General features: G+C 48.1%; 1 protein-coding gene across 4 annotated transcripts in view; it reads left to right on the top strand.

The window, feature by feature from the left end:
* LOC119181346 (nuclear pore membrane glycoprotein 210) overlaps window positions 1-25,819 on the top strand; it is a 322,530-nt gene that overhangs the window by 183,223 nt on the left and 113,488 nt on the right. For all 4 annotated transcript variants that reach the window (XM_075874836.1, XM_075874835.1, XM_037432564.2 and 1 more), the window contains 2 exons: window positions 6,390-6,801; window positions 24,738-24,830. In XM_075874836.1, coding sequence (XP_075730951.1) covers window positions 6,390-6,801; window positions 24,738-24,830 — 505 coding nt within the window. The remainder of the gene's footprint in view (window positions 1-6,389; window positions 6,802-24,737; window positions 24,831-25,819) is intronic.

Below are 25,819 nucleotides of genomic sequence, written 5' to 3'. Positions count from 1 at the left end.
GTGAACAGAAACATTTTGTACAGCATTAATTATTTTGGTACTGTTCCTAGGTCATTTATCTACAAAATGTATATTCTGAATTTTCTTTGTTTTGAATATTTTTGCAAATATAGTGTTTCTTATTCCACTGTTTACCAGCCGGTGACGAAAAATTTCACACTTTTCAGATTTTTACTCATTCCAAAATATTTTTGTTGCTCTACAACCTATATTTTTTGGAAAAAGCAGTTCATTCTGCAAAGCTTGGTATGCTGCAATGCATGCTGGAATACTTTTCAAACTGGCAAAGGGGATCTTCCCGAAACATATGAAAAACAACCATTCTCGCGTGGTAACAAAAGAATAAAGGGATAATTAAAAAAAAGTGTGAGAACTGAATAAAACATTGAAATTCTACTCGAAAGATGCCTTTGTTTTGATAAACAAAGTTTATTTTTTGTATTTTTCAACAGTGTGTTGTATCTCTGGTGGATTGTCATCATGTGGCGACTGCAGGCAAGTGTGAGCCGTGCTACCACATTTTTCCCAGTCGCATGCTGGATGCTCGTCTTCCTGTCCTTCTCTTACTTTTATCCACCTTTCCTTTCATCTCTATCTCCCCTTTTCACAAAATTCCTGATGCTTTAACCCAGCCAAAAGCATCGTTAGCTGTCGTCGTTGTACTGGGAACTATAGTGGGAACTGAGTGGGCTGAGAGAAATGAGCGACGGCTGGCCTTGTTAAGATGCCTGTTTCCTAGGAGTGTAACGTCACTCATCTCCTCTATCTAGTTCATGGTGTGGCCACTAGACACAGAAGTTTGTAAGAAAATTCAATAAATTCATTATTTGCCTTTAGTTTCTACCTGAAATGAAGGTTGTGTTTGTCGATTTGAACACCCAATCTTTCAAGTTGGCTCAATATCTCGGTGGCAATAATTCTGTTCAGTATCCCTTTGAACTGAAAATGACACCATGAGCGATAGAAAGGAAAATGGTAAATGTGCAGGGGAGTTTAACTCCCTTTGTAATGTAACTTTAAGAGACAGGAAGAGAGCAGAGTGGGTCAGGGAACAAACGGGGTGTGAAGGACATCATGGTTGAAGCCTAGAAGAAGAAATGGACATGGGCCAAGCATTTAGCACATAGGAAGGATTACCGCTGGTCAATAAGGGTAACTGACTGGAAACCAGAAGAAGGCAAATACGCGAGGGTCGACAAAGTTAGGTGGGCCGATGAGATTAAGAAGTTTGTGAGTACAATGTGACAGCAGCAAGCACAGGACTGGGTTTTTTGATGGCATAGTCAGACTGATGATGATTGTGAGGACTCGGCAACGTAGACAAGGTGATAATATAGCGAAAACGGCTTTAATAAACAAAGGCTATGGCATCAATGCAGTCGTAGTGCACGCACGCCGAGAAACAACACTACGAAACCGCATCTTGACTAGCTCAACATGGAGCACAAGGGTGCCACATGTTGTGAGATCTCACATCCGACCCCTCTTAAAAAAAAAAAATAGTCGATGGGCTTTCGAGATCACACCCCACCTGTTTTTTTTTATGCCTTATAGTATAGCAGCAATCAAAACACCAATATCTTCCCAGAATCTTGGAACAATGTGGTCCTTCTTAAAACCCTTTGTCTTTGTCTGAGGCTTGGTCTTTCTGTGTGCCTTAATGTTGTCTCAAAGTTTCTGCTGGCGCTCTATCTGACGTTCCACTTGTTCAGTGCATGAATCCCACACTTTGCCCTGGTCTGCTGCCTCTTCTCGCACCGTTTGAGCTATGTCTTCATCAAAAATATGGGCACCTATTTCTTGTCGGAGCCCAAAGACATTCCCGCTTTTTCTGAGCCTCTTCCGTGACAGCTGTGCGGTAGAAGGCAGCTGTCTCTTGTGATGTCTTTTCCACTTTCATGTAGCGCGCAGCAGGTTGGCTTGCTTGACTCGGCTTGTGTCGCTTATTCTAGGTTAGCTTAGCAGCTGGCTTGATAGCTTGTTTCTTGGCCTTGCGCTCACCACCTGCTGGTTCCTTATCTCTGAGAGCCTCAATCTTACAGCTGAGATGCAGTGGAGGCTCATCCAGAAAACTGACACATTTAAGTATAGCTAAGTGCATGTTTCGATTGGCTTCCTTTTGTTTCTCCGTCTTTAATTCATTGGCTTGCAGTGGCTGGCTAACTCTCTGGCAAGGTTCTGGGTCCATCCGTACCGTCTTTATGCTTGAGTCCTTAGGATGAAGCTCTTGACATTGGCTTGGAATGAAATAGTTATCCTTTTTGCTAGATCTATGCAGGCAACATATGTATGACGATACACCTGGCAAAAATTCAGTGGAGCGGTCAGTATCTTTGTAAAGTCCCAAATTATTGTCATCAGTGGAAAAGATGTCCACATGCTGGTGCAATACGTGTTGAACTGCAGCGACTTCTTGTTGTAGCTGAGGATTTACGTGGGCGTCACGTAGCTGTGGCCGTTGCACTTCCAACGTGGTATCATTCGAGTAAATTTGCGTCGGGTTCGGTTCATGCGACATCACATTAGGTAACCCTTCATTTGGTTCGAGGAATAACTATGTGGGCTGGGGTTTGTGCGGCAACGGCGAAAACAGCGAACAGGCTGTAGAAGACGTCATCTGTGTAAAAAAAGGCATAGAGCTATTGTACAGCACAACAGTATTAGAAATTCTTGGCAGTGGCTTCTTCATGCATCGCACAACAACACCTGTGCTGGGATGGCGAATTTGTGTTGGATGAGGTAGTCGGACAAGGAGCTCGGCGCGGGCGGCCTCAAACCAGTCCTTTCCGAGGATTAAAGGCAAGGGGTTTTTAGCCAGAACTAGAATCTCAAGCACTGCCAAAATAGTCCCTACAGTGATGCGAGTACATAATGTACCAACTGGCATAATGGCACCACCACCTACACCAGATATGGGAGATTTGGACAATGGCAACAAGTTGGAAGATATTGAGGTCTAGCGATATTATGGTGTGTTTTGAACCACTGTTCGAAAATGCGTCTAGAGCGCCAATAAGTGGAATGTCTGCTTGAATCACAGCGCACTGCCCAAGAGATCCTTTGAGTGGTTCTGAAGGCTGAAGGCATGCCAGGCAGGGAAAACTTGTTTGCTGGCTGGGTAGCGGGACATTGGTTCCGGAACGGGGGCACTTCAATGCAAAATGACCAGGTTGGCGACAGTTGTAACATATGGCCTTGCTTATATCTTCCCCGGGGCTATAAGCAGGTGCGCCATTTTGGGAACTAATTGCAAGATAACGAGTGTCTTATTGATCCAGGGGTATTGACAAAATTCGATGTGGTGCGATGACGAAGTGTCGTCATTCCTAGAACCAATCTGCAGCACAGGCAAGGGAGGCACTTGTAACGTTGACAATCTGACTGCAATGGGTGACTGACTTGGGAAAACAGAGACATGCTCTTAGTTCGGTCGATTTGGGTGGCGATGGCAAGAAATGCGCTCACAGTTTGTGGCCGCTGTGCGGCGATAGTTGTTATGTGTGCGTCGTGCACACCCTGTAGAGCATATTCAATGCGCTCAGGATCTGTCAGTTGGACTGGACATCTTGAAATTATGTGCAGTTTCGCCATAGAGTAGTCAACGAGGCCCTCACTGGGTGACTGGACGCATCTTGTGGCTATGTGCTGCCACTGCAAAAACGTAAGTTTAATCTCTGAGCTGGTTCTCTAATGCAGCTTTGAAATGCTCGCACGTGTCCAACTGGTTTCCTGTCACGCTTTTCCTATCCGCAGCAGTGACACGGGGCTTACCAAGCGCTATGACTAGGAGAGTAGACGGTGTCCACGACTCTAAGCCTTGAGTTTGCTTAAGTTCTTCAACCACTGGTGAGCCGAGGTGCTACCGTCACCACTAAGGTTGGCAGTGAGGCCGAAAGGTCGGGCAATTTAGTGACTTGGACTAGAAACGTCGGTCGTTGTGATGTCAAAAACTGCTGTAGTAGGTCACTCAGCATTTTCGTACTTAAAAACAACTGCTCAGCTGTCGATTCAGGCCCACCAGACGGTTGACCGTTCCGGGCATTGTCATGAAGCAACCGTCCAATCATGTCTTCCTTCGAGCTAGTCATCTCCAGGTTACGGTCCAATCATGTCTTCCTTCGAGCTAGTCGTCTCCAGGTTACGGTGCAATCAAGTCTTCCTTCGAGCTAGTTGTCTCCAGGTTACGGTGCGAAAGTTCATGGTGTATAGCGTCCGCTGTGAACCCGTGGAGGTCTTCCACAGTGGCCTCATTCCAGTTTATATGCGGCATTGCGATCGACTGACCGGCAGGCAAAGGCAGTGAGGCGGGCAGCTAGCACAAAACACCAACTCACACGAAATGTACGAGTGGCTCTGGTTTCCTCGGCATGGTTCGTCGACGACTGCGCCAAATGTGAGGACTCTGAGATGTAGACAAGGCGATGATATGGCGAAAATGGCTTTAATAAACAGAGGCTATTGCATCAATGCAGTCGTAGTGCATGCGCGCCTTGGAACAACGCTATGAATTCGCGTCTCGACTAGCTCAACATGGAGCACAAGGTTGCCAGATTACACGAAATCTCGCATGATGAAATACATTTTTTCATATTTGTTTAGCTTGGAAAATCTAGAAGAAGAATTGGATCTGTCCTTTCATCATGGAAGCAGGGTGTCAGAATAAAATAGTTTTCTTCATGGTTTTAGTTTCGTTCTTCCCCCCAAAAGTTTTGTTTTTGTTCTCAAAGGGAAAAGAAAATGTTCTTTGACAATTCATAACTGCTATTATTTGTGTGTGAAATTTTCAAGTTGAAGTAACAATAAAATGCAAGATTTGCGGTAAATTTACTCGGGTTTTTCTTAACCCTTTGGGGTCCAAAACTTTTACCCACTTTCCGCCTCTACTGATCCGAAAGCATTTTGCCAGTTTCTGGCACCGTGAAGAAAAGCACGTGCTCTGAAAGAGACTCACAGGATATTGATTTTTGCTCCTGCATTTTGTAGGCAACTCCTTTATTGATACCTAGGCATCGTATGATACCGCTCAAAGCAGTCTTCTTTGTGCAGGCCAGGGTTGTTACTGCAGGTTTTGCCGAAAAACAGAGGTGTTGTCTCCACTGTCGTTGTCGTCCCCGTCACCCACTCCTGCCAAGTCATCGTCATCAATGTCTGGTGGAGCACGTAATTCTCTTGCTCACTAAAGTCGTATTCGCTTTCACTAAGAGCATCACCGGGAAACGTACCCGGGCGTCTCTCATAATCATATGGTGCTTTTGGGACATTAAACCCCACATATCAATCGAAACGTACACGGTGAAAACATGGCCATGCTTTTCAGTGAACCGCACGCTAGTGGGTACGCTCTATAGACTCCATGCATAACATAGTGTTGCACTCTAGTGTAAAAAAAAAGGTAGACCACAATAATAAAACTCACTTGTTCCTCAAGAGATGGAGCTTCATGTATTAAAAAAATGCAAGCAACTTGGAGTGAGAAAACCATGAAATTTAAACCCATGAGCACCCTTGTCAGGCAGGGCCCAACAGTGGACCGCTACGGCCGTGTTACGTTGGCTGCAAAAGGTTAGAGGTGAGAGACAGAGGTAAAAAACATTCTCCCCATGTTGTCAAGAAAAGCCTAACTGCACCACTTGAAAAAACTCGTGTAACGAAGGAGGATGAGAATGAAATGATGGCGCGAACAGACAGTTCAGTTTTTTTTTCTCTCATTTTTTTTTTTCTCAAAGCCCTGTTAACTGCACCATAAATTCTTACCAACTAGTGCAAACTAGCACCCTTCTAAATATTGAACTTACTCAAAAAGTGAATTGAGAATTTTCTGAGCAGGCTGAATGCATTGTAAATGGAAGCACTTCAACTTACACGACACACTCAAAGACGTTGTGAAGGACTGGGTCTTGTCACGGCCACATAAATTCTAGAGGTGGGCGGGGGGAGGGAGGGGACATTTGGCTTGTTCATCACAGGGATCGTTGTGCTCAGGCCTGTGGTGTATACTTTGAACAAAGTATTCATTTACACCTATAGTAGTGCCACTTCATACTTTTTCATTTAAACACCCTTGTAATTGAAACATCCCTTATGATAGAAGCGAGGCCTAATGGCAACATGACCTTACATTGCTCATTGTGGCACTGGGGTACGGTGCTGTGGGAAAGTGCATTTTCTTCACTTAGGAAAGTGACTTCTTTGCAAGTTCTTTTTTGTTGATAAATAATAAGTACAGTAAAAAACAGCATGAATGAGCAATACCAAAGAGACCACAGACTGAGCTGCTAGGTTGACTTGAGCTGCTTGTGTGAAGATCTTTTTTAACAAAGCTTCACACATGTGTGGAATCATCTATTTGCGGGGCACAGACCTGTATATCAAGAAACGGTGGTTCGCAGGACGGTGCACTGTTGCGAGCCACGGCGTCGGGAGAGCAGGAGTTGTCCATCGAGGAGCCACTGTTGGTGCAGCCCGGGGCAGTGCTGCTTCCTTGGGACCCAGATGTGCAGCCAGTGCACAGGGTGCGGGCACACATCCAGGGGGGCACCGGTGCCCCAGTTGATTGGAAGCTGAAAGCACCTCCTGTGTGGGTGCGTCTCGATGCCGTCGGCCCAACGGCGACCACCTTGGTGACCAGTGGTGGCCCCGGCCAGGTGCAGCTGATTGCACACGATGGCCACTTAAGCCCGGCCCACATGCACGTGTCTATCGTTCCAGTCATGGAACTGGAGGCCCTGGGTTCTCCGGTGCTGGAGGCAGAGTTGCCTGGCGGAGAGCTGCTGGTGGCTGTGGCCATGTATGGCCATCACCGTAAGTTGATCCAATTTGGGAGAATACACTGTTGTGCGAGTCGGTGTTTTATTATGCCGGAAAAAGTGTGAAAAAACATAGGCAAAGGAAGAAAAGGACAGCATGAGCACGTAATAGCAACTGAGGTTTTTTTTTTTTTCTTTTTAAACACTAGCCCTTTGCGAATAGTAAACTTTAGGTTTGGAGTGAATTCAAAGTAAATTGTGATTTGGGCTAATAATTTTAAATCGAATTCCAACAGTATGTATATTACATATTATGAAGAAAATGAGCATATTTACTGTGACACAACTAACCTGTTCAATTTAAAAAAGAAATTGTAACAAGGCATGTATGAATGTCATTCTTTTTGGTTCAAGGGAAGTGGAAGCAACTGTGCATTCAGTACAGAGCAAGCAGTAACCTCTAAAATGCAATAAACTTTAAAATGTAATATATTTAGAGCATAAAAGCCAGTATAAGAAACTTTTAGACTTAAAAAATTGGGGATTGATGTGAGGGTAGTATGTTGATTTAATCTTGAAGTGGGTCTTTACAACTGTCATGGATTCGGGTGGTTGTGCTTGAACTGAGACAAGCGACTCATGTCACTACGCACGCACAACGGCACAACGAATTTACTAAAAGCAAAGGCATGGCACTCAAAACATGAACAGGAAATACTGATAACCTTGAAAAAACAAACACAACAATACTGAATGCCTACATGCACTAAGTAAGCAAGCCTCATTGAGTACTTAATACTGGTCCTTACTGACACTAATGAACCTCTGAGCCCGAGGGTCGGTCTTTCTTACTTTTGTCACACCAAAGTTCGGGATCCTTCACAATTGATCACTGGTGTCCTCAATGCTCTTGACGAACTTCACTGTCCCTGTTATTGCCAACATCGTCCATCGTAGTTTTCTTCTGGCCTAGTCGCTGACATGACATAGGCCTCCGAGCTTAGGCCTAGCAGTGTGTGATGTGGCCAACCGGGGACAGTCTTTGGTGACTTGCTTCAAAGAGGGCTTGCGCTAAAAACATGCTAGTTAGTGTGCGCGGTTGCTGCATCTTGAGCAGCCTCACTCGAAGCACGTCTCTGACCACTTCTCGGGACGTCACTGCCGCTCCCGTCTCCAGTGCGCTTGCAAGAAAACACTGGTATAAAGATTTGGGTTGATGGTGGAGTTTCCCAGAGCGTTGTCATGGGTGCAAGCCAGAGAATGCAGAGACAGCAAGGCAGTTTGTATGCCGCTTGTCAAATTATTTTGAAAGATGGATGGTGGTGGTGATTGTAGAAAAAACAAAACATATAAAGGCATGCATGATCGCATGGTTCTGGAGTAATTCTCATATTCACTGTATGGCACCTTTTTACTGCAGTGAAACTGCATTTACAAAGGGGTTACGTGTGGACAAAGACGTAATTGTTCGTTTCGAACACCTCAAAATTTCCCATATTTTAAATTTTAATCAAAGCGAATTTTAATACTGTGACATTTGTTTGAATATTCAAAGTATTCGAATGTTTGCACAAACTTATAGGTGAGGCATTAGAGGCTGAAGCTCGCTCTACCATTAACAAAAGATCAGTGTGCAGCAGAGGTATCTGCGTGAGATTACCTAGGAATCGTGTCATCCCCTTTGCGAATGAATGACTCGTCAGGTTTACTAGGTGTCAAGAAGCCATCCTTTTTCCATATCATTGCACTGTTTTAAATGAAATACAGTCATACCTGTTTATAACAAACCTTTGTATAACGAATTCCTCGATATAACGAAGTTTTTCTATTCCCCGCCGTTGCTACATAGAAGCACATTTATTTGCGACCTCTATGTAACAAAGTTACGGTGGGAGAAATCCTTGATATAACGAATTTTCCCCACCAACAATCTAGGAATTTTACTCAGCATTTTGGCACGAGCATGCATGTCACGCGACGTCCCCGCCGCTGACAAAGCGCGAAGCGGCGGCGCGCACAGCGCACCAGGCGAGAGCGATCGCTCAATATTGGGCGAGGGTGGGTCTGCGTGAGGTGGTCCTGCACCCGATGAGCCGGTGTGTGCGGTTGTGTGCCCCCCGTCCTCCAAATCAAAATAAAAAACGAAAACTACTTTTTCGCGTTGGCAGTGCCACGCTTTTACATATGGGGAGCCGCGCTGCTCATGGAGAGGGCTTTACTGAATAGTTTTCCGCGGTGTTCGTGTCGTTCGCTCTTCGTTTTCGACGCCGTGCGCGCATTGTGCGGCCCCCGACGACATTCAGTTTGCTTTTTTTTATTATTGCGATAGCAATTATATGGACAGTCTCGACTGGTTTCTTGCCCTCGCCGCTGCCATTCACACATATATATATGAAAACTCACGAAAAAAAATCGGCCTTGTATCTGCATTTAATCAGCAAATGTTGTCGAAAGACGATAGTCGTGCATGTGGAGAGAGTGAATAAAACATTTATTTGATGTTCTGTTCAAGAAAATCAGTGAATGGTATTCGTATGTGTATATGAAAGCTCAAGAAAAAAAAAAAAAGCCACCCGGCGCCCAGCTTGTCACGATGCGCTGACGTGCGCTTATCTCCAGCGCGTACTTTGCCCCATGAATGGAGAGTATAAGCTTGTGCACGCATGCTTATCTTTCGGTGTGGAGAATAGCGCACCTATGACTGTGACCGGAACGATTGCGTTTAGTTGCCGGGTGCACAAAGATCACTTTGCTCGTATTACAGGCGCTGTTTGTGAAAAGAATGCGCTTTTCAAACACAGCAAAGTAACAACTGGGGCACATTGTTGTTTCACACTCATATCTGTACCGGTTATTATGTCTTGTGCCTTGTTTTTCTTTAAACAGAGCGTTAAATGTCGAGCGGTAAACGTTGTTAGTTCGCCCTCATCCTATGTATGTTGTTTTCGTGCGTCATTTGTGCGTGAGCAGCGCGCTGCCCGTTTCAATCTCTTTGACGTTCTCAGCGTTAATACGAAGTTTTCGCTATCGCATTGCCTCGCCCTTTTGGCAAAACTGACTTTTCTTAATTTCGGACAACCATGTCGTCACCACCGAGGGGACGTCAGATTAGACGCTGATGGAAATTCTCCGAGACCACAGTGACGACGGATGTTCGGAGGTTCACTCGTCGCGGGCTTCCGTCTTGTGCCACGAGTTCGCAGGCTGGTAGCTTTCGCGATTAGCCGATTAGTTCTGTCAACAACACGACGTCGCGTTGAATGGAATGCAATGAACGCGATAGCAAGAAGTTGTAATGTTATAAGAAATAAGGCTGGCAGCCAACTCTTTTGGATCTGATATGGCAGAACTCCTACGAAACGCTGGTGTGAGCAAATACGACTGCTCCAGGTAAAAGTGGCCTTTTCACACAGTTCCTTCACGTTGAAACCGCACTGATACTCTCCGAGATAGCAAGCGCGCCAGCGATCGCGACCGACCTTAAAATCCAAGTTCGTTATTGCTACTCAACACACACCTTATACAAAAGACGAACAAAATTAACTCACAGACTTCACGTTAAGCTCTCAAAAATTAACTCAATAACACAAACTATATACACACCAGTCTGCTACAGACTGAAACCAGAACTAACGCAAAATATTGCCATTCGCTCCTCACATTTTGTTATCACCCCATTTCACTGTCAGCAATACTCAGCACGAACCGTGCCTACAGTGTTCCAGAAGCTTCAGCACTGAAGTATATAATTTTCTTAAGATTACGCCTACTTTGTGAATGTGGCAAGAGACTATTTGCCAAAACCGAAAGAGCTGATCGGGAAAAGACAATGGTGGTGTGTGCGGGGATCGAGCGAAGATCTCGAGGAATGGGGACCTCTTGGTGAGTGGCAGAGAAACGCATTGGCCGGTCGAGCAACGGGCCACGTCCCGACGTTTCAATATGACGCCGCTAGCCTGGGGCCCATCCCAACTTTCACGATACCGGGGACTACTAGGCTGGGTATCGCCCCACCTGTCCCCGGCTGCGGTTCCCCAGCGATGTTCCTGGCAAGTGGCTAACGTTGTCCCTGGCGCTCCCTGTCGCTGTCTGAGGTGCCGTTTTTGGCTTGTACCGTTGAAGCCACCCTTCGTGGCACTGTTTCTGTTGACATCCCCGGTGCTGTACCAGGTGCCGACACTGCTGCACCGAGTTTCTCCCTGGCCTGAATCAGCTGAGCCGGGCCATGCATCGGTCCTGACCCAGAGGAAGCAACTCACCCCGGTCTTGGCGCCGAGTACACGTGGCCCTCTTCCGGCCTGCTGAGACCATGACCACACAGCATGCACCGCCGAATTGGTTCCATGCACCATTGCAACCCGCCCGTTGTTTGAGGTCCGCCAGACGAGAGGAGCTCGGAGCTTCGCTCTTCAACAACTCCGCGACTCAAGCACCGAGAATAACTGCATTAGTGTGAGTGTAGAACTTGTTCATGTTAGTTACTTGTATGTGTATGTATATATGTCATGTCGTGTAGTCTCGTGTCTGTGCCGATATTATGATGTCTGGATTGAGACAGCATTTATTCAGCCCAAGGGCTCAGCAGCGAACGGGCAGGCTCAGACCGAGTGCGCACACACTTGATGATGATTCAGGTGACACCCAGTGAAGATGAGGACAGAGATCCAGACGGATGATGATGATTATGATAATGCATATATGAGAAGCGCATAACGAATGCCCACACTAATTCCCCCCACATCAAAGCAGTCAACCTGGCCGTAGCAAGTCAATGTGACAGAGAACGTCACCTCAAAGGCTTCATGCGAGACATGTGCACGCTTTCTGTGGTACGGTGACAGCGGTCTGTTGGGACAACAAGTGGGGTCACGCAATAATTAACGGGCAAAGTCTGCTCAATAACTATGTAAGGCCCAATGAAGTGTGGCTGAAATTTGTCACACAGAACAGGTGTACGAATAGGTGGGAACAGGAGCACCTCGTCACCAGGTCGGAAGAATACAAAACGATATGATGCGTCATAAATGACTTTTCGATCTTGCTGTCGCGCTTCCGTGTTGATGCAAGCACGATCGCGACACCGGGCTGACCTTGAAATGTATTCTTCGCTGGAAGACAGAGAGGAGTTGACGTCACTGTTGAAAAAGGAAACGTTGAGGAAGAAACTAGGGGAACGTCCATAAACAAGGTAGAACGGCGAATATCCGGTGGTGCGCTGAACAGCCGTGTTGTAGGCAAAGGTGAGGAATGGTAGAATAGTATCCCAGTTTTTGTGGTCTGGACTGATATAGATGGCTATCATATCTGCAAAAGTACGGTGAAACCTCTCGGTGACACCGTTGGTCTGAGGGTGGTAGCTTGAAGCTGTCTTGTGTGTTATTCCAGAGGTGCGCAATACTTCATTTAGCACTTCTGACAGGAACACCCTTCCACAGACACTCAGCAATACACGAGGGGCTCCATGGCGCAGAATGATGGCGTGCAGAACCAAATTGGCAACTTCCGAAGCAGAGGCAGTAGACACAGACGTCTCCGCGTAGCGTGTCAAGTGGTTTATGGCGGTCACTATCAATCGTTTGCCAGTAGATGTAACGGGAAGAGGGCCGTAAAGGTCGATACCTACAACCTCAAATGGCATTGTGGGACACGGAATTGGCTGCAGAGGCCCTTCCGGTGCAGTTGTCTGGTTTTTACGACGCTGGCACGGGAAACAGGAACCGACGTAGCGCGCGATGCTAGTAGGAATACCAGGCCAGTAGAAGCGACTTCGAATGCGGTCATAAGTTTTTTGAATAGCAAGATGTCCGGCAGTCAAGTCGTCGTGGAAGGCTTTAAGCACATCGAGTCGAAGAGGGCGTTGTAGCACAGGAACTCAGCCTTGACCATCAGGGTGGTAGATGTGACGGTACAGAACTCCATTCTCCAGCCCAAATCGCAAGATTTGTCGACGATGCCGCGCGTTAGGTGGATGGGAAGCTCCTGAGAGCTGTTCCATAATACGCTTACAGTACGGATCAGACAACTGGCAGGAGTGATATGTGTGCTTGTCATCCAGAATAGCTGGTTTATTGAGGCGAGCACGGGCGCTTCAGTAGAAGTGACAGGAATTTGCCAGTATGCTTGAGCTCGGAGCCAGACCGGCCATCACTGGAACCGCTCTTGCGAATATATTTTGTAAATATTGTGACGGGGCGAGATCTACGTTTATAGTATAGCGTCCACAGAGAATCGGCAGCGGAACAAGATGGCTGAGTTGCCTCTCGCACAAGCGTCTAACGCACAGGTGTCTTTGGCCTCTTCGCAAAGTGCTACGCTTGCTCCTGTCGATGGTGCACCATAACATCACTCTCCCGCGGCGGAAGCCCCATCACGGCGATCACGGCGCTTGGTATGGCAGCAATGAACTAGCAGGGTGACACAGTTTGAGTCTGGAAACGTGGACAACGTCCATCTAGAGTGAAGGGGTCAAAGAGGCATTGTTTAGGTGTGATCTTGTAGTTCCCGTCACTGATTGTAACGCTTTCTAAGGGCCAAGGTGGTGTGGTAGTAGCTTCTCTGATTAGCCGACTTGGCGGTTTGGTGTCCAGAGAAGTACGAGAGACCCCGGCAGGAAGTGCACGCTTTGGTGGCGACTGTTATAACGATCTTTTTGGTGCTCTTGCAACAAGTGCAGCTGATCATGGGCAAGCTGATGGGCTGCATGGGCTCGAAAAACGACATCGCTGGCGTACTCAGTAGACAAGGGGGCAGCCGAAGGAAGGGGCGTGTCAAATGCTAACGATGGATGTCAACCATATAGGAAATAAAACGGCGAATAACTAGCTGTGCCGTGCCGTGAAGAGTTGTACGCAAAGGTGACAAAGGGGAGTGCTTTGTCCCAGTCACGGTGATCTGGTGAAACGTACATTGACAGCATCTGTGTCAGCGTTCGGTTCAGACGCTCGGTCAATCCGTTTGTCTGTGGATGATAAGCGGTGGTAAGCTTGTGCTCAGTGGAGCAGGCGCGGAGAATGTCATCCACAACACGTGAAAGGAACTACCTCCCTCGATCAGTAAGCAGTTGCTGCGGAGCGCCGTGATGAAGAATGACTTCATACAAGAGAAAGTCAGCGACGTCAGGGGAACAGCTTGTCGGCAGTGCTTGAGTGATGGCAAAGCGTGTGGCGTAATCTGTGGCGACTGCAACCCATTTGTTCCCGGAGATGGACGTAGGAAACGGGCCCAACAGGTCAAGGCCAACACGGAATAATGGTTCCGTCGGTATGTCGATGGGCTGTAGGAGGTCGGACGGTAGCACAGAGGAGCGCTTGCGACGTTGGCAGCGGTCGCAAGCAGTGACATAGCGAACCACAGAACGATACAGCCTGGGCCAGAAAAAGCGACGTCGCACACGATCGTAGGTACAAGAGACGCCTAGGTGACTGGCTGTAGGTACGTCGTGGAGTTGTGCGAAAATGCTAGAATGAGTAGCAATTCTGGGCCATTGGCGTTGAAGCTGCGACGGTACAGAATGTTATCGTGCAGTTCGAACAGGCAAACGAAAGGATCTGTTGGAGCAGAGGTCAGTGGCTCGATGATCGAGAGTAACGATGGGTCATGTTGTTCGTTGGAGATATCACCCAAAGCTTGGATGGAGAGCACGCAGGGGTCTGTTGCAAGTTCTGTCAAGTCGGGCATTTCAACCGGATGACATGACAAACACTCTGCGTCTGTGTGCAGGCGTCCCGACTTGTAGTGGACCACGAACGAGTATTCTTGCAGACACAGCGCCCAGCAACCGAGACGTCCAGATGGGTCTTTTAACGATGAGAGCCAACAGCGAGCGTGATAGTCAGTAACAACAAAAAAAGTTCGGCCATACAGGTAAGGCCTGAATTTTGTCACGGCCCACACTAAAGCTAGGCATTCACGCTCAGTGATTGAGAACTTCCGTTCGGCAGGTGAAAGAAGACGACTGGCGTAAGCAATCACGCGGTCCTTCCCGTGCTGTCGTTGACCGAGGACTGCTCCAATTCCATGGCCACTAGCATCGGCTTGAAGCTCTATAGGTGATACAGGGTCGAAATGGGCTAGTATTGGTGGCGTAGTGAGCAGATGGATAAGAGCCTAAAAAGCGTCCTTTTGCTCTACGCCCCTGCAATTTATTCACTCTTTACTCATGTAACAATATAAACAAAAATTTTGCCAAACTGTGCCTAAGTCGGATTTGGGAGTGTCTGTCACCGGCAATAGCTACGTCGGTGCATAAAAACATCATCATGTTCTCGGGGCCACAAGAGTCACAGTCACATGCCTAATATTATTCCGCTGAATTAACAGTGGTCGCGCGTGTGTCTTAAGTAATCCACGATGTTTGTTGCCTACACAACTTCTGTTGTGCAAGTCCACTTAACGGTGAAATGCACTCTTCGCAGAGGCTTGTGACGTCTATTCCTATCTGTATCGTGAAACTGTGGCGGCGATTTATTGGCGGGCGTCTTTCGTTCCAGAAACACTGCTGATGGCTCGTCTGAAGAGTTGCGCGGCACCATATCAAAGGAATTTTCACTAACTACACACGTACGCATCGCCAGAATGTGTGTCACGTCTACTTCCGGACATCACGTGCGGTCTGATTTCCTGTGCTTCGAGTCCACAAAAGAACACGTGCACGGTGGAAACGCATTGACACTTTTTCTTTAATATACTTTATTCATGGATCTTCATTCAGTAGTTCATTTTCGTGATTACTTTCCCCAGCACATTCCCGTTTGTAATCGCTGTTGCGGTAAGAACTGCTAAAACACCCTGCCATTTTGAACTTGACATTGCTAGAGTCTGTATTCAAAATTTTCACATGCTTTTTTTTAAATGTCATCTCATTATTAAAAGCATGCTTCCTGGTTGGAGCAGCCAGAATTCAGTTTTAATATCGCTGACTGCTCTGGGGTTGGAAAGCCCACGGTAAAGCGGCTACGTCTTGTTATACGTCCGCCTCTCGCTTTCCAAGGTCAATAGCTGACCGTTAAAAAAAATTAAACATCACTTCATCGCAATAATTGCTTAGTTTTTTTTGGGGGGGGGCCAAAGCTGCATCACTTGAAAGGCGCATTTGCGAGCGCGCTATTTTGAGGCCTTATGAGACATGCTTGTAAACTTTTTGTGCTACTATAACATGTGCTTCGCATTTAGGTAACTGACAGTGCAAAAACCGCTTCTGAAATTGGAGTGATCATTGTCCCTTTAGCCAGAGTTCATCTGAGCTACGCAACATCCTGTCTAAAAGATACCTTGCATTCCTAGTTCCTTCTCGCTTTATGAAGATGAGTGGCGCGTTCCTCTCTGCTTTAGTCACAATCTATGGCAGGCCTGGCACACGAGGTGATGCTATCGCATCTGCACTCGTGAACGTGGACATCGTGAACTTCCCTCCCCTTCCCCCAAAATATTTTTTGCCATGGCATTTATATAGCTAAATATTACCATTTGCATGCCCCCCTTCTGATCAGTGTGCACTTCCTCCCCCTGAAAATAGAGAAAAAAATTACCTACGCCCCTTGCGATGGCAAAGACTGGTCAAGAATGTCCCTGTAATTGCTATCGCAATAAAAGCAAAACGTCTCTTGTCTTTTAGTCGTCTTAGGCCTATGCACAAGGTACCCTGTGAGGTTCTATTTTCATTGTTCACTGCTTTCTAGAACTCTACAGGGAGATTTTGGAGTATAGACAATGCCTTAGCCACATCAAACATCGCTGCAAAGGAAAAACGAAGTTTGTTTGCACAGAGAGATGAGTGCCAGAGGAGGTTGGCTTTACGAGATTAGATAAATGACGTCATGTTAAGCCCAGCAGTGTAATGAGTTGTGAAGAAAAATAACCTCTCTATATCCTTGGAGTCTTTTAAGGGAAATGCAGTTGCAACTAGGTGTGTGTGGATCTAGTGTTGTATGTCATAGCATTTGTCTACTATATATACTGATAACCACATAGGTGCATAGGATGTTATTTCATGAAGTACAATTTTATTCAATCAGTATTCTCTTTAATTGCTACGAAAATAATCACTGAACAAGTTTTTTCAGAATGGCCAACTTAATCATGCTATCTTTTTTTGCACCATCAACTAAAATAGGGAATGCTCCTAAAATGGCTGGCTTCATGAGATTTAAAATAAACAGAAAAAATATTTCTAGCTCTTCACAGGAGACAAGAGTCCCAAAATACTTATTCATGTCCTTGAATGTAAATGCAACTCGCTTCTCCTCCAGGATGTGAAGTTAGTTGTTCCAGATTACTCCAAAATAAAAACTTTTGCTGCTCCCAAGTGCTCCTAATTGAAAATTTTGCTGCTTTAAAAATTGCTACAAATCAAAAGACCTTATTGGGATCACTGCAACAGAAAAGAAGTGGCTTGCCATTCTCTGGGCGACGGCAAAGTTTCGTCCTTACCTTTACGGTAGGCCCTTCAAAGTTGTGAGCGACCACCACGCATTGTGTTCGTTAGTACCTTGAAGGACCCTTCAGGTCGCCTTGCGCGATTGAGCCTGAGACTTCAAGAATATGACATTAGTGTTTTTTGAAAGTCCGGCAGAAAACACTCCTACGCCGATTGCCTGTCTCGAGCCCCCATCGACCCACTGCCGCCCGAGGACCTAAATGACGACTGCTTCTTAGGAATAACTGCCGACGACGACGCTAAACAACAGCGGGCTGACCCAGAACTTGGAGACCTCTGTTGTTCAGAAGGTATTCAAACGGGCACTTACATCATTTTGGCTGAGAAATTGCCTTGTGTAAAAGATTATCTTCTCGCCCCTTCGAGCCAAGTACATTCTTGTGGTGCCTTCAGCTCTGCGACAAGAACTCCTCAAGGCTCTGCACGATGATCCAACGGCAGCACATCTTAATATTTCCCGCACGCTCGTGAGGATACAAGAAAGGTACTACTGGCCACGCTTTAGCACCGACGCCATTCATTACCCGAGGACATGCCAAGACTGTTAACGACGGAAGACACCACCCACAAGATCAGCAGGCTTCCTCCAGCCAATCGATCCTCCTTGGTGACAGTTCCAGCAGATCAAAATGGACCTCTTGGAGCCATTGCCAACGTCGACTTGCCAAAATAAGTGGATTGTCCTACTGACTACTGACTAACTCACACCCTACGCCGAAACAAGAGCCCTGACCAAAGGTAGTGCTGCTGAGGTAGCCAAGTTCTTCGGTGAGAACAGCATCCTTCGACATGGCGCCCCAGAGGTTCTCGTCACCGACGGAGGTACGGCGTTTACTACTGACCTGACTCGGGCAATCCTGAGATACAGCCAGGCAAGCCACCGTTGTAAAACTGCGTACCACTCACAAATGGATGGCCTGACCGAACGTCTAAATAAGACGCTTGGTCAAGCAGGGTCAGAGAAGAGGTAGTAGAGGCAAGCTTTGAACCCCGAAATAATGGACTTAGTCAGCAGCAGAGTTGCTTCTTGTGTAATCACTTTGGTCATCAAACCCGTAATCCATGACACCCTGAAATCCGTACTGCTGGAGGTCATCGAGCCAGATTTAACCTGCAAGCTTTGTCGCACCACAGCATTGCCCGAGAGATGTCATCTTTCATATGGACTTCTCCCTTAAGCCTTCATGGTGTCGTCATCAACCTGAGAACAAACTCGATAACACTATCCACTGAAAAAGCACTACCGCTGTGCACACTGCCTGGACAAGCCTTGAATGTGCTGGAAGAACCAGTCACCACTCTGCCTCACTCAAGCGTCCTCATTTTCATAGGCACTCCAAAACCAGAAGACTTCGAAGGCGTCGTTGAAGGCAGTCAACTTGCCGCAGCATAGAGGAAAAGCAACAGTGATGCTCACAAGTTTCAGGAATGAGTAGAAGCATGCCAGCAAAGGCAAAACGAATGCCCACATCGAATAAACACTCAAAGCCAGCAACGCTTTCGCCCTCACCGATTCGATGACTGAAACCGAAGGAGTACGGCCACCAGCGTGGGTTTATTCTTAGCGAACCGCAGGGCATGCGTTAACCCTCACTTTGGCTAGAACACGATACTGCTCAAGGTCGCAACACTTTATTGTCTGTGGCAACGCCAAAACGCAGCACAGTCGAGCCCACATATAACGGCCCCACTTAAAACGAACTTTCGTTTAAAACGAACAATATCCACGTGACCGTGATAATACACATTGTTTCAATGGCACAAAATCGCACTTACAATGAACGTCTCTGAGCGCCGTTGATTGGTTACAGCGAACGGAGTCAGCGGTCTGCTCACTTCCCAGAAAACCAATTTCGACCACTGATCAGGCATCGGCGAGGTGCGCATACATTTTTATTGTTAAACGCCAACCCTGCCTCCGCGCACCTCTAGTTGCCGCTCTCCCCGGCCGCTTTTGTTACACACCCCTCCGTTTTTGTCCCCCCGCTACTCTGAGCATTCCGACGCGGCCTGTGTTTTCACATTGCCCCTGATATTTCGAAGACCGGTCCGCCATCTACCCTGTCTTTGATCGCTGGAACTATCGTTGGCGTTGCCGGCTTGGAGTGACTAGACCATTTGCCAACATCGTCAGCCACCGACTGTATCCGATAATTTGCGTCTAGTGCATGTGCGTACGCTACCCACCGACTCTGATAATTTGCAATTCGTTTCGTGTTTAGGACTTGTTCTCGCTCACTTCGCACTCGGCTCAGCATGTCTTCCGCACGCGTGTGGAAGTGCAAAAATGGCTGTTAATTTGCGCCGAACGAATCGCGAAATATCGAAGTTCATGAGTCCACACAAACCCGCTGGCGCAACAAAAAGATTTTTTTACCACGGCCTCGGCTTCTTCAAACATTGCCGCGCGCAACGATTCAGGCGGCCATGCACTCTTTCCAAGTTTTTCTACGTGCGAGTTTTGCGGACCTTTCGAGCAAGCTACCAAACCTGCCTCCTTCCCGTGTGTTTTGGTTTTCAAGGTTGCCCTCCCGCCATATCCTCTCCTCCCTTTATCGCAACTCCTTGCCCTTCTCTCGCAAGTCTTCTCTCCTCTCTTGATCACAACCCCTTCGCCTGTCGTCGACGCTCCGCAACGCCCGCCACGCTGGCTCGAATTAGTTCCGTTTTTCTACTGGAAATGAGCCCAGAACTGTTCCACGCGTTCTGGCATGTGTGTCGCGTGTGTGCGTCTTGCTCGCTCTTGGTGTGCGTGTGTGGTCATAATGGCCGACGAGAAAACTACCACGCTTTTTTTTTCGTGCCGCTCAACAAAACTTTGAAAGTGTGACCGCTTGGCTTGAGCGTAATTCGCGCATTAGGTGCCGCGTTGCGGAGCGCTTGCTCATAGTTGTTGACTACCTGGCAGCCAACTTGCCGCTTCGGGTGTCCTGGTATTCAGCTGTGGAGATGGTGAATGTTTCGTGGGTGGCGGTGTCGACGACATGTGCGCGAGACTGTTTTCGCGAGGCTGACTTCGTCGACGTCGGGCCCGATGCCGAGCCTGAAGCTTCCGAACAGGACCGCTGCGGCGGCGATTTGTGGCAGCGCGTCGTCGACTCCGACCTGGGAGAGCGGGTGGGACATCTGTTGCGATGGTTTAATTACGGCCGCTGATGATGCCGACACTGCGGAATCGTGCATGGATTGGCGCATTGTGAATAAAGTACGTGGCGAGAGCGATTTGAAGGAATGGGATTGCGAGAACGACGAAAACTTTTGAGCCAGTGCCTCATGTAGCTTATGCCACGGGCCTCGGCGAGCGAGCACTCTGCCGTTTTAAATGAACTCCAGACCGCCCTTATCACTTCTGCTCTTCGGAACACATGCATCACGAACTTTTTGGGCAAAAAAAGTTTGTGTTTTTACTCGCAACTTTTTAAAAGCTGTGTTTCATTTACTATGAACTTCGGGATTCAGCGAACAGATGCCACGTCACGCTCAGGTTCGTTATAAGGGGGCTCGACTGTACAGCCCTTTGCAAAGGTGTGGCGGGAAAGCAAATGGGCTTATCCACGCCACAGGCAAAAAGTACTACACAGGGTGCCACGAGGACGTTGTGGGGTTTCGAATTGGCAAGCGCGCACCACGCCACGCTCTTGGAGTGAACGGTCACAGTAGACGCGGTCGGTACAAACCAAACAACAACATACATTTATTATACTACTTTTGAACGATGATATCGTCTGCCAAATGATACATCAATCGTGATCAACCAACTAAGACATTCTTACACACAATTTCCATGCACTCCAAAAATGACATGCACAATAACATACCCAAGGCGGCGGCGCCAACGCTTGACTTACAACGAGGGCCACCGGCGCGCAGGCCCGCGGTGCCACGCGCCAAGGACCCACACTAGAAACAACCGTTCGCGGCAACCACCACGCGCAGAAGAGGCTCCTGAGAGATACGGGATGGCGTAGCCTGGCCATGCACTAGGAACCGGCACCACTCTTCGGCCTAGCGTTTGGAAAGGAGGGGCGACATAAAGTAAGCGTTTGCCGCGGGCGCAAGGCTCTGTTGGTGAAGTCCGAACAAGCCCCAAAGGGAGCTGATAGAGGGAAAAGAAAAGCATGCTTATCCCCATGTCGTCCCCGGAAAGGTCTTTCCCACTCCCTGAAGCGCGTGCGCAAAACCTCTCGACAGACTTCGTGCGCGGAGCCACAGTCGACATCCGGTACCAGGTGAGATGGGTTAAACGTCATTCCTCGCTTCCCCAGCGCGGCAGACAGCGGAAGAGGAGAGTCATGTCGGGACATGAGAACGGCCGAAATAGGTGGCAAAGCCTGCGCAAAGGCAGTGTGCTAGCCTCAATTCCCACATCCCCCTCTCCTAAATTTGCCCTTTACCGGTCTGCAAAGGTAGCCAGATATCACCCATGCAGTTAAAATGACACTGCTATGAGCGACAGCTAACCTCACTCCAGCCCTGTAACTGCTAAAAAATGATGACAAAGGAGAAAAAAAACATTAACAAAATAAACACATGACACTATAAATATAATTGCGAAAGGGAGCACAGGAAAGTAGGACTAGTGTTCGTGGTGCTTGGGAGAGATAGCGTCCATGGTGCGGAGGGGCTGAAGAGCCTGACAATGTCCGCTGGGTGCGATGCCCGAGTGCGAGGTCAGAGGCCCGGAAGGCTCTCTGATGGCTCGTTGCTGTTCTTGATTAGCCGCGAGTCCGATGGATGCCTCTTTGATTGTGGTTTGAAAGGCCCACATTTCTGGCTCTATGACAGAGCTGGGATGTTGCGGGAAGCTGGGCCTCTCCAGGGATCAGGGAGGCCGAACAGGAATTGGCGGCCAGGCCCCCTGGGGTTAGCCAGCAGCATGTAGCTGCTGTCAGCTGGTCTCGCACAGGAGTCGTGGTGGAAAAGGCAGCAGGGCTTCTTGGCGACGACCGAGAGCAGGGCACAGCAGGACCGTCTGACGGTACTGGGTCAGCGCCCCGAGCACCTCTAGTGTCCACGTGGATAGGGCGAAGCCGTGACGAGCACTCTTCACGGGCACGCACTAAAGCGTCACGCACTTGCAGACGCACAGAAGCACTCCTACATCGCTGACGGCTGTGCAAAAAAAAGTGCAATGTGTCCTTTTTCCCGCCCTCCATGCATAAGCACAGACAGTCAAGGTCACAACTCCCTTCGCGGTAGACGAAATAAACACGAAAAAAAAGTAAAACAGAGCAAAATGACACTCAATTTCTGGCCAAAAGAAAATAAAACAAAATACAAATAACACTTAATATTAGACGAAAGAAACATAAAAACATAAAATACGCATGAACACTTTAAAAGAAACACTGGCAGCAAACTGGGCAGAGTCAACTTCTTTACGAGAAAAGGCCTTAAAGAAGCTAACCTATACTGAGGCTAGATAGTAAACTGAGGGCCTTCGTTTGCGGAGAAGTCCGCCGTCTGGCACGAAATCACAAAGGTAACCGCTTCTTCAGAATATACTGGTGCGGGGTCCGAATGCGGTCCGCCGCCCTGGGTGTGCCCGTTGCTTGCGCGAAGTGCTGCAGGGCGCTGGCGCGAGCTCGTCAGACCGTAACAAAGGGCTTCTGGTCTATGATGTGGGCACAGCTGAGTTTTCCCAAAAGGGGATCTTTCAGCTAGTACGGGCCCTGGACGCTCACTGACAATCTGCTCATAAGACCGGGCGGCTTGCCAACCCTTGGTTCCACCGTTTGTCAGGCGTCGCAGCACGGCATAGCGATAAATGTCGCGCTTTGTGCCGGGCCAGGTCACAACGTTGCTAAGTTTGCAGAAACTTTCAAGCCACTCAGGTGATCGGCCACGAGTTCGTTGTGAGAGGATGGCAACAGTGCGGCTCTCAAACTTTTGGGCATAACCACCTTAAACAGGTCGATGGACTCGTCGTCAGTGACTATACACTTCAGCAGGAGCCCATCATGGTCCAGCAAATATGAATTCGCCGAGGACTCGGCGACACACGCTGGTTCGAGCCCCTATTCGCGTCCGCTGCAGAGACAGCAGCGTCACAGTGCTCTGTCTCGCCGAGACAATCGCTATTGGCGCCCGCTGCAGGACAAGCAGCGTCGCGGCACTCCATCTCTCTGAGACCGTCGCACATTTCGCGACAAAACGGATCACTTTGCATGCCTTCAGAAGCTCTTCTCTGCTGAAAGCGATTCCCATTCTCCCAAAGGGGGGAGTCTGGTATCGCGCCTACTCAGGACTGCAGCAACCGCCTCGTGCACTGCGTCACTGGTTCGCTGTCCTCACAGTGGTAAAAGTTCCCCCGCTCGGCCGCTACACAGTGCGCCGCTTACCTAAATAGCAGCCAAGGTCGTCCTCATGGGGACTCCCCCTTTTCGCCGCTGTTCCCCTCCGACACTTGCATGTGCTAAAGCACCGCGAGCGGCCGTCACAACGAAATTTAGGTTCTCGGCAGACAACAGGGGGCAGAAGATAGCACATCAGCTACCACGTTGATTGTGTGTTCACCACAAAAGGGGGTGATGACACGAACGGGTGCCGAAGGGCGCCCGTCGTTAGAGGCGATGGCCTCTCTGTGCAACGCGGCATCCGCCTAAAAAGATCAGTGGACAAAAATGTTACGAAGCAGGCATGTTGCAACAAGCCCAAATTGCGCAGGCGAACTGACTCGCTGAGAGCAGTCAAAAGCTTTGAGCTTTTGATACCGCGTTGCATCCGCCTAAAAAGGTCAGTGGACAAAAATGTTACGAAGCAGGCATGTTGCAACAAGCCCAAATCGCGCAGGCGAACTGACTCGCTGAGAGCAGTCAAAAGCTTTGAGCTTTTGATACCGCGTTGGGCGCCAGTGTTAAAGCAAATTTGACATTGTTGCGGAATTGCGCGCATCGCCGCATGTGGATAATTACACATGCTGCACGGTAGGGTAGCAGGCGTCCCACAGATCCCTTACCAAAGCGCCAACCAACATGATGTGCAGGGGCCTGGTGACAGACTGGCAGAGTGTGTGCGTGTGTGTTGGATGGCCGGCGTGGTGTGGGCTGAATGGTTGATAGCATGTCCAGTGGCTGCGAGTACCTTGAGTTGCGAGTTTAAATGGTGATCATTTTTCTACTTATGAATATTTTCTGAGTTTTGAGGCCGTGAGGCATTCTGTCATTTGGTCCGGTGGCAAGAACCTTCACAATAATATTCTTTTAGATATCCAAATGCTCAAATATTCACAGAAGCCTAGTGCTCAATTCTTTTTGGTTGTGTGCATTTCGAGAAAAAGAAAAGAAATGTTTTGAAAAAGCACTGATTCTGTCCAACGACTTGTCGAATATTGTAGTGACTTCACTAACGCTCTCGGCTGCTGTTCTATGCAGATGCAGCACACTTAAGCTAAGTAATGACATACTGACTATAAATAAAATACACAAACGTAGCCACCACTGCTAAAGGGGTTATGCTTGTACTGTGCCGCACACTTTGGGCAAGCCTGGCATTTTTAACGCACTTGTCATTGATCGATCAAGAACATTATGCATCTAACTGTGTAATCTTTTCAGCTGAGGACCAGGAGCTCAAGCCTTTTGATGACTGCAGACAGGTGTCACTTGCTGTGGAAGTTGTGGACGAGAGTATTATCAAGTACCTCCCAGGCAAGTGGGCCTTTGATTAGCCAATTGTATTCACCATTGCAGAAAGATTGGTAGCTGCAGCATAAATCATAAGTGCAAGTTTGACATGAAAAATTCTTGAACGTGTTCTGCTGGAGCCAATGTCTTGGATGTGTATGATGGGCGTGTATTATTTTTTAAGCATGCTGTCCAGTCGTCACAGTTTAACAGCCTGTAAATGAACCTTGGTATTGTCATGTTCGTTAGGCCTCACTCCCTAGTCCCCGTGACTCCTACGTCCTACCACCACACCTTCCCCTCACACACTGCCCACACAAGACCGATGTCTGCTGTTGCCACCTTATTCAGGGGGCGCCGCATACCCTCCTATCGATACTGATGGATGTCCCCCCCTTGAAGCGTGAAGCTCCCACCCTGCCGACCGTGGAGGATAGTATTTGGCGAGCTGGTCAACATGGGCCTCTCCACAAGCTTTTCCAGTCTGCGGGTGGGCGAGCTTGAAGATATTTAGACCAACACGTCTGTAGATGCAGAATTGTCCATTTCGCTTTGGTGAGAGCTTTGACGAGATGCCCCTTGCAGCATCACTGAGTATGTGGGTTTCACGCAGGACAAGGTCACCTTTCTCTAATGTCGTAGCTTGCCGTCCCTGATCGTAGTGCTGCCTCTGAGCATGCCAAGCATTTTGCTGATGCTGCCGTGCAGCATCCATGATCTCCGCCAAATGGGACTGAAGTTCTGCTGCGAATGCATGAGAAGCCGATGCAGCCGGCTCGGCATCCTGCTTCTCCTCGGTAGGTTTCCAGAAAGTTCGTAGCTCACGGTCATAGCAGAGGAGGGCTTGGGTGTACCCAGTAGCAACACTTAGGACAGTTCGCATTGCAAAAGCAGTCTCGGGAATGTATTGGTCCCAGTTTTTGTGCTCATTGCAGTATGCACAAAGGCACTGCTTCACGGCGCCATTATGCCGTTCGAACATTTGTCCTGCTGGCCTGTAAGGTACAGTGTGG

The sequence above is a fragment of the Rhipicephalus microplus genome, chromosome 10 (genome assembly GCF_043290135.1).
Source record: "Rhipicephalus microplus isolate Deutch F79 chromosome 10, USDA_Rmic, whole genome shotgun sequence".
Taxonomy (NCBI): Eukaryota; Metazoa; Arthropoda; class Arachnida; order Ixodida; family Ixodidae; genus Rhipicephalus; species Rhipicephalus microplus.
Note: the sequence above shows the minus strand (reverse complement) of the source record. Positions and strands in the feature narration are given on the sequence as shown.